Consider the following 13,565-nt stretch of genomic DNA (forward strand, 5'->3'; position numbering starts at 1 on the left):
CTTTGCACCTTTCCTGGAACTCACTCACTAGCCCAGGCTGGCCTCAAACTCACAAAGATCCACCTGGCTCTGCCTCCCGAGTGCTGGGATTAAAGGCATGTGCCACCACCACCCAGCTAACTCCATAGTTTTGAAGGGAACTTCAAATGCAAATTGGGGGAAGGTCTGGATGTCACCCCCAGACATGGGTCCCCAGGTCAGAACCCTCCCTGTGGCCTTTCTGAATGTGTAAGTTTACCTCTGGACAGCCTAGAAAGCACCAGCTTCCTCAGCCGCCATCTACCCATGTATAGGTGCACCCCCATGGTTCATTATCTTTCCCAACTGAAGTAGACAGCTCCTAGTCACGCTGCTTCTGGGGCCCAATCACTTCCCAAGTCTTACCTCAGACTAGCTTCTTACTTCATGATGGATGAAATTCTAGTACATGGGTTCTGCAGGCCAGATCCGGACCACAGCACTGAGTGTGTTCCCCCCTTGGCTGCTCAATGGGTTCCTCAAAGCTCTGTGTCCCCATGTGTTTCTCAGAGTGAGGACACCTGAGCCAGTGGCCCAGTATACATTTGTCTATCAAAAACCATCAGCCCTATTTCCCACCAGGCTTTGTTGCCCTAAAGGATAGAGTGTGATGCAGGTCATTCTGTGGTATACATTATCATTTGTATAATGATGAAAGCTTGAAGAATTCCCATGGCAAGTGTGGTCTCTTAAAGAGATGTCTGGTGTAGGCATGGTGATACAGTTGATCTATGTTGTCTGGGCCTGTGATACTTACATATACTCAGCCACCATCTCAAGATATCTCCACAGGGTACAGCCACCTTACAACATCATCTTCTAGATGGATAAACAGAGACTTGGGTAGCTGGGTAGCCTGTGGTAGCACTGCACTGCTAAGGGGAAGAGTTGGAGTCTCTGGCTTGCAACAGAACAGAGCAGACCAGTAAGCCTGGCTTTTACCTTAGCCATCTGACCAGCCTGCCTCAGAGAGAGTATGCCCAGGACCCTCCAAACCTCAGACTCCCATATAGGGATGGCCCAGAGCTGGGAGGCCTCACCTCAGTTTCAAGGCTCGTTGCCCAGGATATGGGGCACCACCAAAAGCAGAACAAATGAGCTGATAAGCAGAGAGCCACAAGACTGAACTGTCTAATATAGCGACCCTTCCTGTGCAAAGAGCTAGTGGATAGCATCTCAGGTGAAGGCAATGGCTAATGTGTCTACTTCTATGGTGACCTTGTTCCCAGACCTTCAGGTGGTCTCCGCAGGCAGGAGCTATCTTGTAGGCTCCATTAGTTCTTTTCACTTGAAGATGTGTGAAAATACACGTAATCACAAAATTTACCATCCTAACCACCTCTAAGCTCAGGGCCCAGTGTATTAAGGACATTCACATCTTACTATCTCTAGAGCAGCGTTTCTCAGCCTATGGGTCATGACCTCGGGGGAGTCAAATGACCCTTTCACAGGGGTCACCTAAGACCATCAGAAAACACAGATATTTACATTATGATTCATAACAGTAGCAAAATTATAGTTATGAAGTATCAAGTAAAATAATTTTATCGTTGGGGGTCACCACAACCTGAGGAGCTTCATGAAAGGCTCAAAGCATTAGGAGGGTTGAGAACCGCTGCTCTTGAGGTTTTCCATTCTCTACACCTGAGCTCTGCCTTCAGCAAACACTGACTCCCCTCCATCCCTCTGCACAGCCTCACCACTTTCTATACTTTACACATACAACCTCACGTGTGAAATCAGCTTCTGTTCCATTGTCTAGCTTGTTTCATTCCCCATAATGTCCTCAAGGTCCATCAAACTGCAGCGTTTCCTCCTCCTCCTCCTCTTTTTTCTTCTTGTCTTATGGTGCCCAAACAGTCCTGGAACTCACTATGGAGCCAAGAATGAGCTTGGGTTCCTGGTCCCCCTGCCTCCACTTCTCAAATGCTGGGATTACATGTTCCACCACACCCAGCTCCTGAACATTCTATTGCTCTGGGCCATGCCCTTAGTGCTGCAAGCTGCAAAAATATACAAAGCAGGATTTCAGCTGATGATGACAAAGCTAATACCTGGAAGAAGCCAAGGGCCTTCCAGAGGTCAAGCTGAGGCTCAAGGAGCCTTGGTGATATTTGGCTTTTGATTATCAGCCGTTTCCTGCTATGAGTTTCTTGTGTGCTGTTGTAGCTTTCCTATCATTGATTGGGCACCATTTCCCCTCTACTAAAGGAATATTTAGATAACCTTGTGCACTAACAGCTATGCTCTGCCAGAACCCCAGTTCAAGCCTCCCTGTAATTATCATCATTGGCAGCATCCGGCCAGGCCCATCCCCAGAAGGAGGAAAGTATCTTATCAGAGATACCTCTGTACTCTCTAAGAACAGACTTAAGCATTCAGACTACCCATTTGAGAAGGCCTGGCGGATGTGCCAATTAAACTTAACTTCCTCCTATCTCAATCTTACCTCTATTTCCAGAGCTCCCTTTAACTATCACCAGAGGCATCTAGCTGTACACAGGTTGCCTAGTGACCGAACACACCTTCCCCCACCCTGCAGAAAAAACAGCAGATAGCTTGGACAGATAGGAGCCACAGGAAAAAAGAAGACAGTTTTGTTTTCTCCCATTGACCTAGCAACTTATAGATTCTTTTTTTAACTTATAGATTCTTAACATTTTCTACCAATCACATTTAAGATTATAGTTGAGCACATAAGATCCCTCTAAGAATTTAGCCTTTACTTAATTCATTAGTCACTTCCCTTTTGGATTGCAAATGGTAATTAACAATCACTGCCCCTCTATGTGATTCTTATCACCCCTCCATTGACACTGGAAACCTCGTGGTCACTGCCTGAGGAAAATTCTTACCTGCCTTGATGACTCCGTAGAATTTAAGCCTGGTGACCTTACTCGACCAGGGGATTGATTGCTATTGCTTGAGTTTATAACTGGATTCCTGGGAGACTTGGGAGGAATGTAGAGAACTTAGAGACAGAGAACAGAGAGGAATAAGGAGGGTTTTGACGAGAGAACATGTGGATGAGATAGAAGATGAGGAAGAGTCAGATGGGAAGTACTAGCTGGGTAAGAACAAGATGAAAAGGACCTAGATGAGGCAGAATTAAGACAAGAGACTTAAGATAGAACTTAGGAGGGAAGCATAGATAAGTATAGAGAGAAATCAGGCAAGAAAGGAGCTAGGCATAAGAACAGAACTGAAGCTATGTAAACAGGATGTTATGCCAGAGGATTAAAGCAAGTGGACTATAGAGCTCAGTGTGCTGAGATTCTAGTTCCCAAAAAAGGTCCTCACCGTTCATAATTTTCTCTCTCCTGAGACCCTGGGGTGTATAATATTAAGGCTGGTCCTTCTAATATTATACAAGACCTTAGAAATAGTTAAAACATTAAGTTTTATGCTATGTATTTTAATACACACACACACACACACACACACAGAAGTAAAACTCTTACTTTTAAAGTTTGAGCAATAGTATAATATTCTGTCCGATGGATAAACCACATTTCTTCTTTCTTTTTTCCCCCCTTTGGTTTTTTCAGACAGGGTTTCTCTGTGTAGCTTCGGAGCCTGTCCTAGAACTCACCCTGTAGACCAGGCTGGCCTCAGACTCACATAGATCCGCCTGCCGCTGCCTCCTGAATGCTGGAATTAAAGGCATGCAGCACCACCGCCTGGCACTTCTTTCTTCCTTTTTTTTTAACCTTTATTGTAATTTATGTGTATGGACATTTTGTCTGCATGTATGACTGAGCTACTGTGTAGATGCTGGGAATTGAAAGGTCCTCTACAAGAGCATCAAGTGATCTTAACCACTGAGCCACCTCTCCAGCCCCTGGACCACATTTCTTCATCCATTCTTCCATTCCTAGATAATTGAGCTGCTTTCCCCTTTTTGGATCTGGTGAATGGTGCTGCCTTGAACCTGGGTAGACAACTGTCCACTCCAGTTTCCTTTCAGGTCCTAGGGATAATCCCAAAATGGGATTGTTGGACCTTAGAGTGATTCCCTGTACTTTTCCCATGGCAGCTGAACTATTACATGGGTGAGGGCTCCAGTTTCTCCAGGCACTCACCCACATTAGTTTTGAATTTGGAGAACTTCTCCATTTCCTTGCATAGGGGATGCTGCATGTGGAAACTGAATCACTATTCACCTGTCACCCTCCGTGGAAACCCTTCCGTGGCACCAAGTGGACTGAGTGTTCTTATGTGACCGTCTCTTCCACAGAGCCTCTCCCTGCAGGACCTTCTGTCTAAACTAGGCCGGCCCTTCAGGGAGTACGAGCTGTGGGCCCTGTGCCTCTCCTGCCTTAGCACGCTGCAGACACATATGGAGCACCCAGGTGATGAGTCACCCTGCTCTGCGCGAGCCTGAGCCCGGGCCCAAAAGCTGGGGAGGGAGAGGGGGAGTAGCAAAATCAGTGCTGTGAGCTGGAGGCAGTGGTTCAGTTTGATCCAGCAACATGCCCTGGGGGAAGCACCTGTTAGCACAAAAGGGGACAGTGGAGACAGTTGCCTAAAGTGTGGTTCTAAAGCCAACAAGCCCTCTCCTCAGGATGTCATACTAGTTTGTGACCCTGCATGTTCAACCTTGCTGAATATATAAATGGACAGTTCATCTGTGCTCTCAAAATGCCATGGGCAGTAATGGAGGTAGCATGTGAGGGGACCAGGCTGCCACCCTCAGAGAAATACTGTCCAGAGATAATATGCTGTTAAGCTGCCTCTCAGCCAAGAGTCTGAAGAATTTGAAGACCCCCAACCTCCTTCACCTAGCCATTCCCAGGGGCAGAGCAGTGTGGACCGTGTTCCCACTCATCCTCCTGTTTATTCTTAACTTGTTAAGGATGATACGCCCCAACAGTGTTCCCAGGAAGCTCTGCCTGTTAGGATGGAAGGCCCTCCAGTGCCTGTCCAGTCTTGGCAGGTCTCTCTGGGATCTCTGTGTGCCCGGGAGTCCCCTGATGCTGGCGAGGGAGCTGCCCACATGCAATTGCATCCTAGATCTGCTCTGTTGCAGCCCGCCTGTGCCTGGACAACGTGCTGGTGGCTGAGGACGGGACTGTGTTCTTCGGACCACCCCCTGCCAATGGTACACACTGGTCATTCTCCGGGGCGGAGGACTAGAGCTGCCTGCCAAGGTGGGAAGGGAAACCAAACTGTGGTTGCTCTTCTAGGCTCCTACAACTCACTCTTCCTGGCTCCCGAGGTGGCTGAAGAGGAATTGGTGACGGAGAAGGTAAGCGAATCACCTCTCGCACCATCCGCGCCCTTTGCTCAGTTGGTCGTGGTACCAGATGGTCCAAGTGAGGCTGCTGTGGCAACGTTCACTGCAGTCCTCTGAGAGTGCCTTGGGACCCTGGGCGGGACGCACTTCTATCCCTAGACCCCGCCGCCACTAACAGGCTAATAGGCTTTTATAAACTTTAAAAGAAATTAACTAGATTACACTCAGAACCTGGTGCAAACCGCCACCCTGGAGACCAGATAAGCTGATCCTCCTGGCTTTGGCTCAGCTGGTACTCAGCGGGGCAGGGACCAGGTCTCTTGAGGGGACGCGGGGAGGGACAATGTAGAGGGCGGCGCCTTGAGGGGCAGGGCGGAAAGGTTTGGGGGAAGGAGTGAGGAAGCAGGGTGATACCTGAGAGGGCAGAGCAAGCCCAGTGGTTTTTCAGCCTCACGTGCTGGCCCCTGCTGCTAGGGAAATAAGCCCTGGGAAACTCCGCAGAGGCCAACCGAGCCTTCCCGATACCAGGCTTTCGAGCCAGAGGACCCAGAAAGAGACGCCCTGCTTGCCTGTGCCTTCTGCTTATGCAATGCACAAGGGGCTCACTGGCCGGCTGAGACTGAGAGCTACAGAGGTGCGTTGGCCTTGACTGCTGATGCTGAGGATCCACCCACGACAACTGCGGGGGAGCTAGAACCATAGACATTTGGGCAAGAAAAATAATTGAGACCAAAAAATTGAACATGCCTGAGGAGCTTGCCCTAGAAAATCAAGCATTCATTTCGTCAGAATTCTGGAAGGAAAGAAAGCAGTGGGTGAGGCAGAAAAGTAATCATGTAATGAATGAAAAATATCCAATTATGGCAAAACACATAAGCCTACACATAGAAGAAACCAAACGCCAAGTTATAGTAAAACCTCTGAAAGCTGAAATCCAAATAAAAAAGAGAAAAAGAGAAACAGTTTATCTATGTGCAGGGGAGACAGTTCAAATGGCAGTGAGTTCCTTTCCGATGGCCTTTCACCTAGAGTCTTCTGTTTTGCAAAAGACCTCTCACAAAAAAAAAAAAAAAAAAAAAAAAAAGGAGAGAGAGAGAGAGAGAAAGAAAGGAAGAAAGAAAGAAAGAAAGAAAAATGTATCATAGGTAGTAATCGTGCTGTACTTCTTTTTTTAGCTTTTTCGAGACAGGGTTTCTCTGTGTAATTTTGGTGCCTGTCCTGGAACTCGCTCTGTAGACCAGGCTGGCCTCGAACTCACAGAGATCCGCCTGCCTCTGCCTACTGAGTGCTGGGATTAAAGGTGTGCACCACCACTGCCCGGCTTGTGTTATACTTCTAAGCAGCATAAAGATTGGGCTGGCAAGATGTTTCAGCACCTGCTGAACCAGCCTCACAGTGCCAATTCAAGTTCCAGAACTCAGGGACAGACACACACACACACACACACACACACACACACACACACACACGCACGCACACACGCGCACATCAACCCACACAATAATAATAAGGTGGGTGTTTGTTTGTTTGTTTGTAAGTATAAAGACTGGGTGGAAGAGATGGCTCAGTGGTTCATAGCGTGTGCTGCTCTTGCAGAAAGAGTATCAGAGTTTTATTCCCAGCATCCCCAGAAGTGGCTCGTCCTGTAACTCCAGTTCCAGGGCATTTGATAACCTCTTCTGGCTTCATCAGGCACTGCATTTATGTGGGCAAACAGACCTTCACACACTACGCGCACGCGTGCACACACACACACACACACACACACACACACACACACAAAATGTTAAAATAAAAGCACAGAAACTATAGCTGAAGAAAGAAGACTGTAGACGGCACTGTTTATCTAAGGAATCTACTATTAAAACAAAAACCCTCCTAAAACTTAGAAGTGAGTTCTGCAAGGTCACGGGATACAAGAGAAACATTCAACAGTAATTACAGGGATGGAGAAATGGCCTAGCAGTTGAGAGCACTAGCAGCCCTTGCAAAAGACCCAGATTTAATGCCCAGCATTCAAATGGCAGCTCACAACCACCGTAACTCCAATTCCAGGGAATCCAGTGCTCTCTTCTGGCCTCAGGAGGCACTAGACATTCATGTGGTATACATACATACATACATACATGCAGGCAAAACACTCATACACATCAAATTAAAAATAAATATTTTAAATGTCAAAAAAGGCTTAATTTTTTTAACTTTAGTAAACACTGAACTGGCAATTTCCCAATCACATGGCTTCAGTTGGCTGTGGACTTTGCTCTTGGGCTGTCTGTAACCTGAGTGTCTGGAATATCCCAGCTATTCATTAGTGAGCCCATGGAAGCTAGAGGTTGGCTGTGTAAGAGTATTTGGGAATTGTAAATGTCATACATTGTGGCTCAACTACTGTTTGGTTTATCAGCCAGAGTATGTGGTATTATGCAGGTTAATAAACTTATCTGGGGTCAGAGAACAGGACAGCCACAATATGAAACATGAGGATAGGCGGTGGTAGCACACGCCTTTAATCCTAGCATTTCAGAGACAGAAATACCTCTGGATCTCTGAGTTCAAGGCCACATTAGAAACAGCCAGGCAAGGTGACACACGCCTTTAATCCCAGAAATCCAGCCTTTAATCCCAGGGAGTAATGGTAGAAAGCAGAAAGGTATATAAGGCATGAAGACCAGAAACTAGAAGCATTTGGCTGGTTAAGCTTTTAGGCTTTGGAGCAGCAGTTCAGCTGAGATCCATTCTGGATGAGGACTCAGAGGCTTCCAGTCTGAGGAAACAAGACCAGCTGAGGAACTGGCGAGGTGAGGTAGCTGTGGCTTGTTCTGCTTCTCTGATCTTCCAGCATCTACCCCAATAACTAGCCTCAGGTTTGATTTTATTAATAAGTACCTTTAAGATTCCTGCTACAAGAGTATTATGGTTTGAATGTGAAGTGTCTCCCACAGACTGGTATAGCATGAATCTTAAAGATACTTATTAATAAAAACAAACCTGAAGCCAGGTATTGGGGTGAACCCTGGAAGATCAGAGAAGCAGAACAAGCCACAGCCACCTCACCTCACCAGTTCCTGATCCTGTTTCCTCAGACTGGAAGGAAGCCTCTCAGTCCTCATCCAGAATGAATCTCAGCTGAATTGTTGCTCAAATACCTAAAAGCTTAACCAGTTCTAGTTCCTGGTTTTTCACGCCTTATATACCTTTCTGCTTTCTGCCATCAATTCCTGGGATTAAAGGCGTGAGTCACCATGCTTAGCTGTTTCCATGTGGCCTTGAACTCAGAGATCCAGGAGAAACTCTGCCTCTGGAATGCTAGGATTAAAGGCGTGAGTGCCACCATTTTCTGGCCTCCATAGGTAGTGGCTGCTCTGTTCTCTGACCCCAGATAAGTTTATTAGGGTGCACAATATTTTGGGGGACACAATACCACCACAGACTGGTGTGTTAAAACACTTGTCCCAGGTGGTGCTGTTTGGAGAGGTCCTTGGGGTGGAGTCTGGCTGGGGGAAGTAAGTCAGGGGTGGAGGCTAGCTGGAGGAAGTAAGTCACTGGAGACAGGTCCTCAGGGCTGTCCATACTTTTTCCTGGCCGTTATAATACGACTGTTTTGCCCCACATTACTGCCTCAGCCATAGCGGACTAACACCTCTGCAGTTGTGAGCTTAAATAAACACCTTCTCCTTTAAGTTGTGTATGTCAAGTACTTATTTTATCATAGTAACTTTAAAAAACAAGACAAAAAAACTGGTGCAGGCTGGAGAGATGCCTCAGGTTAAGAGCACCAGCTCCTACTGTTCTAGCACCCTGGGTTCAATTCCCAGCACCCACGTGGCAGCTCACAGCCATCAGCAACTCTAGTCCCAGGAGATCTGACATCTTCTTCTGGCCTCTGGGGGCCCTGCACTGTCATGGTGCACAGGCAAAAACAACAAAATCCATTCACATAGAGTTCTGGAAGTTAACATAACACTGGTGCCAGAGGTGTGAGGAGCTTTGCTCTGACTGCCTGGGAAAGGGGTTGGAAAGCCTGGAGAATGGTTTGTGGACATTTGGAGACATTGAAGGAAGCAGACTAGAGAAGCCCTAGAAAGCTGTAAGCAGAGCTCAGAGGGTAATTCTGGTGAAAGTTCCACACACTAGCGGGACAGAGGTGGCGTGCCTTTGATCCCAGCATTCTGGAGGCGGAGGCAGGGGGATCTCTGAGTTCGAGGCCAGCTTGGTCTACAGAGCAAGTTCCAGGACAGCCGGAGCTACACAGAGAAACCCTGGCTGGAAAAAGCACAAAGAGAGAGAAGGAAGGGGGAGGTGGCAGGGAAAGGAAGTTAGTTTAAAATGCTGATGAAATGCAACCGGAAAAGGCAGGGTGCATATGGTTTCAAGTGGGAGGCAGATTTTACTGGGAATTGAACTGGAAGCCACTGTGTTCCATTCTGGCAAATCACTTCGGTAAGAGAGTGAACTGAAAAGTAATGGACTAATTACTTTTGTGGGGGGAATTTCAAGACACCACATAGCTTAGGTTGTGGCATGACTCTTGCTGACTGATTTTAGCTAGAATTTACAGTGAGAATCGGGATCAAAAAGTACAGTGGAAAGGTTTGAAACCTTTGCAGTTTGCCCCTAGTAGAAGCATCTGGAAGATGGGGCCTAGGAAAGAGATTGCCAAACTAATTACAACCATTAAACAGTTGAGCTGGACAATGGGGAACATGCCGGAAGAGAACCTCAGGCCTGGCGGGACTCCACCCACACGGACCAATTGTAAAGGCTTTTGTAAGACCTCTCCAGTAAAGATAGTGTTGTTCCGGGGTGACCTGCTTACAAAGAACAGCCTGGAAAAATGTTTCTCTGGTACTCCTTCCGTGGAGCTCAACCTTCCAGACTCGCATGGCCCAAGTGAGTCTGACTACTGCTCTAGCTGACAGCACATCTGGGGTTTGTTTTTTTTTTTTTCCCTACAGAGAGCGCAGTTACAAGGGCCCTGGAGGCTCAAGGGAAAGCACAGCAAACACGTCAGGCAGGTTCCCGACGACGGGATAATGCTTAAAGCTGTGAGAGGAAAGCCTGAACTGCAGAGGAAAGGCTGGGATGTCGGTGACGTCAGACATGCATATGTCCCTTGTTTTTCTCAGGTGTCAATCACAGCGATGATAAAAACCGGCTAATCAGTTAGCAAAACTTACTGCACTGTGTGGCCTAGGAGCTAGAAAAATGCACTCTTCCTCCACTCAAGAGTTTTAGTTTTTTGGTTTGTTTGTTTGTTTTTGTTTTTGTTTGTTTTCGAGACAGGGTTTCTCTGTGTAGCTTTCCTGGAACTCAGTTTGTAGACCAGGCTGGTCTCAAACTCACAGAGATCCACCTGCCTCTGCCTCCCGAGTGCTGGGATTAAAGGCGTGCGCCACCACCTCCTGGCAAGTTTTAGTTTTATCTGATTGTTTTGAAATTGGGTAGCCCAGGCTGGCCTTCAACTCTCTGAAATCTACCTGCCTCAGCCTCCAAAGCGCTAGGATTAAAGGTGCATGTCACTATCCACTATTATGCTTCGCTCTGATGTTAGTTATCAAGAAAGGGGCTGGAGTGGTGCACGCCTTTAATCCCAGCACTCCGGAGGCAGAGCTAAGGACTCTTGAGTTCAAGGCCAACCTGGTCTACAGAGAGAGTTCCAGTACAGCCAGGGCCACACAGAGAAACCCTGACTCAAAAGAAAAAAAAAAAAAAATCAAAGAAAATATCCCAGGCACATGTGAGGAGCATGCATTTGCCAAAGGCTGCTACAGATGATTCAGGAGAGTAAAAACTGAGGAGAGCATCCCATATGAGCCACTGGCCTGACAGAGAGAAGGTCTTAAAGCCTGTGCTAGGCACCCTTCTATCAGAGAGACAGAGTGAGTGACTGCTCTGTGAACAACAGGGCCAGTTGTTAAGCTTTTGTTTGGCAGCACACTGTTAATTGGGAGGGAGTCCCAGCTGGGCAATTTCCAGGTGATAGATAACTGGTCCTCAAACTATTGAGTTTTTGTCCTCATGAGGAAGGACACTGCAAGTCCTACTGGGGTCTTTTGCAGTGTCTAAAACCCAAACAGAATTGGGGAGGGGGCCTGGTTCTGTTAAACATGTAGATCTCCCAGGCTGTGACCCTGGCCTCCAGGTAACTAGCCAAGGAGGGGCCCCAGGCACTGAGAGAGCTGGCTACTCATCTGAGGGACTGTGCCCTGGGGTGGGGCAGCCAGGCCTGGTGATCTCCCCAGCCCCACTGTTACTACCTCTTTCTCCTCTGTCTCTCCATCATCCAGGCCTCTGTCTACTGTGTGGCTGCAGTTCTGTGGACAGCAGCCAAGTTCAGTGTACCCCGAGACCATAAACTGGCCCTGCCACGCAGGCTCAAGACACTCCTTCTGGATATGGCCAGGCGCCATGCCTCGGAACGGCCATCTGCAGCCGAGGCCATCAAGGTAACTGCTATGATCAGGCCTTTTCACAGTCTCAAGGGTTAGGGTGGGGGGTAGTAGGGAGTTCATGGCCACGGCCTGGGATGCTGACGCTGATAACCACCGTTGTTGACAGAATGCCTCTCACCTGTATAGGCAGCATGCTAAGGATTGCCATATCTTGTACATGACCCTGATCCAGCCCTGCTGTGACCCTCTTTCCCAGTGCCTGCCACTCATCTACCCAATATCAGGCAGCCCATGGCACTCCCAGTCCCTGTTATCTGAGACTCCAGCTCTTCAGTTTTATTCACAGCTATGACAGGAAATCTGGACACCAGGCTGCCCAGGACTTGGATTATGCAGAAAAGCGCTGAAGGTCTCAGTCACAAATGTTCCCTACAGAATCAGGAGAGATGGGGCAGGTGCCACAGAGCCAAGGCCTGCCCTGCTGGACTAGCCTGGAGGGATGTCTCCTTTATTTCAGGTGTGCAGCAGCTACCTCCTTCAGCGAGGCATGGACAGCAGCAAGATTCTAGCCCACCTGCGGGCATCCACCTGCAAGGCAAGACAAAGCTTCCCAAAACTCACAAGGACTCCTTCACTTGCACTCACAGGGACCTCCCTGCTTGTCTCCAACTGCCTTGTAGACTTAGAGGGAATCCAGGGAAGAGGCAGTAACTAGCCAGCAGCCTTTCCAGCAGACCTGTTCCCTGCACAGTGCAGACATTTCATCAGGAAGACTGTCCCCTTTATGGTTCCCCTACAACCTTTACAGAGGGATCTGTAAGCCCCTAACTGGGAGGGAGATCCAGAAGGGGTCCCATCCTGAGGACTACAGGTAGAAGTGGCAGGAACACTGGGCTCTCTGGCAGGCTTTGGGGGTTGGTTCACCATCTTCACGTTACCTAGAAACCCACCAAAGACTCACTGAAAAGGGCCTCCACGGCTCTGCCTCTGCCTGTGCCAGCTCCCCCAAGCCACGGAAACCTCCTTGAACTAGCCAGGAGGCCGTGTCTGATGCCTGTAAAGCATATATCCATACTATACCTCCTCAGCCCCAGTTGGCCCCAACTGACCATTTATGGCCTTCCACCCCAGGTTCATCCAGAGGAAGAGACCATCGGTCTCCAAAATGCCTTCTCAGTGGTTGAACTGAAACCTCCCATGGAGCCTGCTCCTGAGACTAGTCCAGGTGGGCCTGCCCAAGCATTCCTACTCATTGGCCCCTGTATCCTTTAGCCACAGCTGACTTCTGTCCTCCATCATAGTCCTGCCCCGAGTGGACACTTGTAACACATTTCACCCATAAGGCAGGAAAATCAGGTCAAAGCAAGCTGTCTACCCTTGGCCTAAGCTTTATCTTCCTCACTGAAGACAGGCACCTGCAGGTACAGCTAGCCCCAACCTTCTTTCCACAGTCCACATCATCATCTGTAAGCCAGTGGATAAGAGACCCCACCTTAGCAGCATCACAGCCTCCTGGCTATGGGCCCTCTCTCCTCACTATAGCTCTCCCCAGGCACTTTTACACACACCTTTAGGCTCCAGGGCTAAGCCTAACACAGGACAGCCTATAGACATCTGTGGTGCCCAGCTGTAGGGTCACTCAAAGGTATCTGCTGATTCCCGCTCCAGTGCTCCTTCTCCTGTCCCCCAACTACCTGCTGTCCCTAGGCTTCCTACAGGTCAGCAGTGATACCAAGCTTGTCGCTGTCCCAGGGCCTGTGTCTAGTCTACCCCCTTGTTGCAAAGAAGCCCGTGAGCTGCCAGCAGCCTTCACCTCTGAGGCCACTCACTTTAAGCCCATAGTCCTGGCTCAGGACACGGGCGTCACCAGGTGAGTGTCCCCACACCCTGCTAGCAGTGGTCCTAGGCATAGGTGG

The 13,565-nt window shown here is 48.5% G+C and overlaps 1 protein-coding gene across 3 annotated transcripts in view; it reads left to right on the forward strand.

The window, feature by feature from the left end:
• The window catches only part of Kndc1 (kinase non-catalytic C-lobe domain containing 1), a 51,251-nt gene that overhangs the window by 15,931 nt on the left and 21,755 nt on the right, over nucleotides 1-13,565 (forward strand). For 2 of the 3 annotated variants that reach the window (XM_036198127.1, XM_036198141.1), the window contains 7 exons: nucleotides 4,256-4,370; nucleotides 5,048-5,119; nucleotides 5,205-5,266; nucleotides 11,545-11,703; nucleotides 12,167-12,244; nucleotides 12,781-12,874; nucleotides 13,357-13,519. In XM_036198127.1, coding sequence (XP_036054020.1) covers nucleotides 4,256-4,370; nucleotides 5,048-5,119; nucleotides 5,205-5,266; nucleotides 11,545-11,703; nucleotides 12,167-12,244; nucleotides 12,781-12,874; nucleotides 13,357-13,519 — 743 coding nt within the window. The remainder of the gene's footprint in view (nucleotides 1-4,255; nucleotides 4,371-5,047; nucleotides 5,120-5,204; nucleotides 5,267-11,544; nucleotides 11,704-12,166; nucleotides 12,245-12,780; nucleotides 12,875-13,356; nucleotides 13,520-13,565) is intronic. The other variant, XM_036198134.1, reaches the window with a different exon arrangement.

This window comes from Onychomys torridus, chromosome 1 (genome assembly GCF_903995425.1).
Source record: "Onychomys torridus chromosome 1, mOncTor1.1, whole genome shotgun sequence".
Classification (NCBI taxonomy): Eukaryota; Metazoa; Chordata; class Mammalia; order Rodentia; family Cricetidae; genus Onychomys; species Onychomys torridus.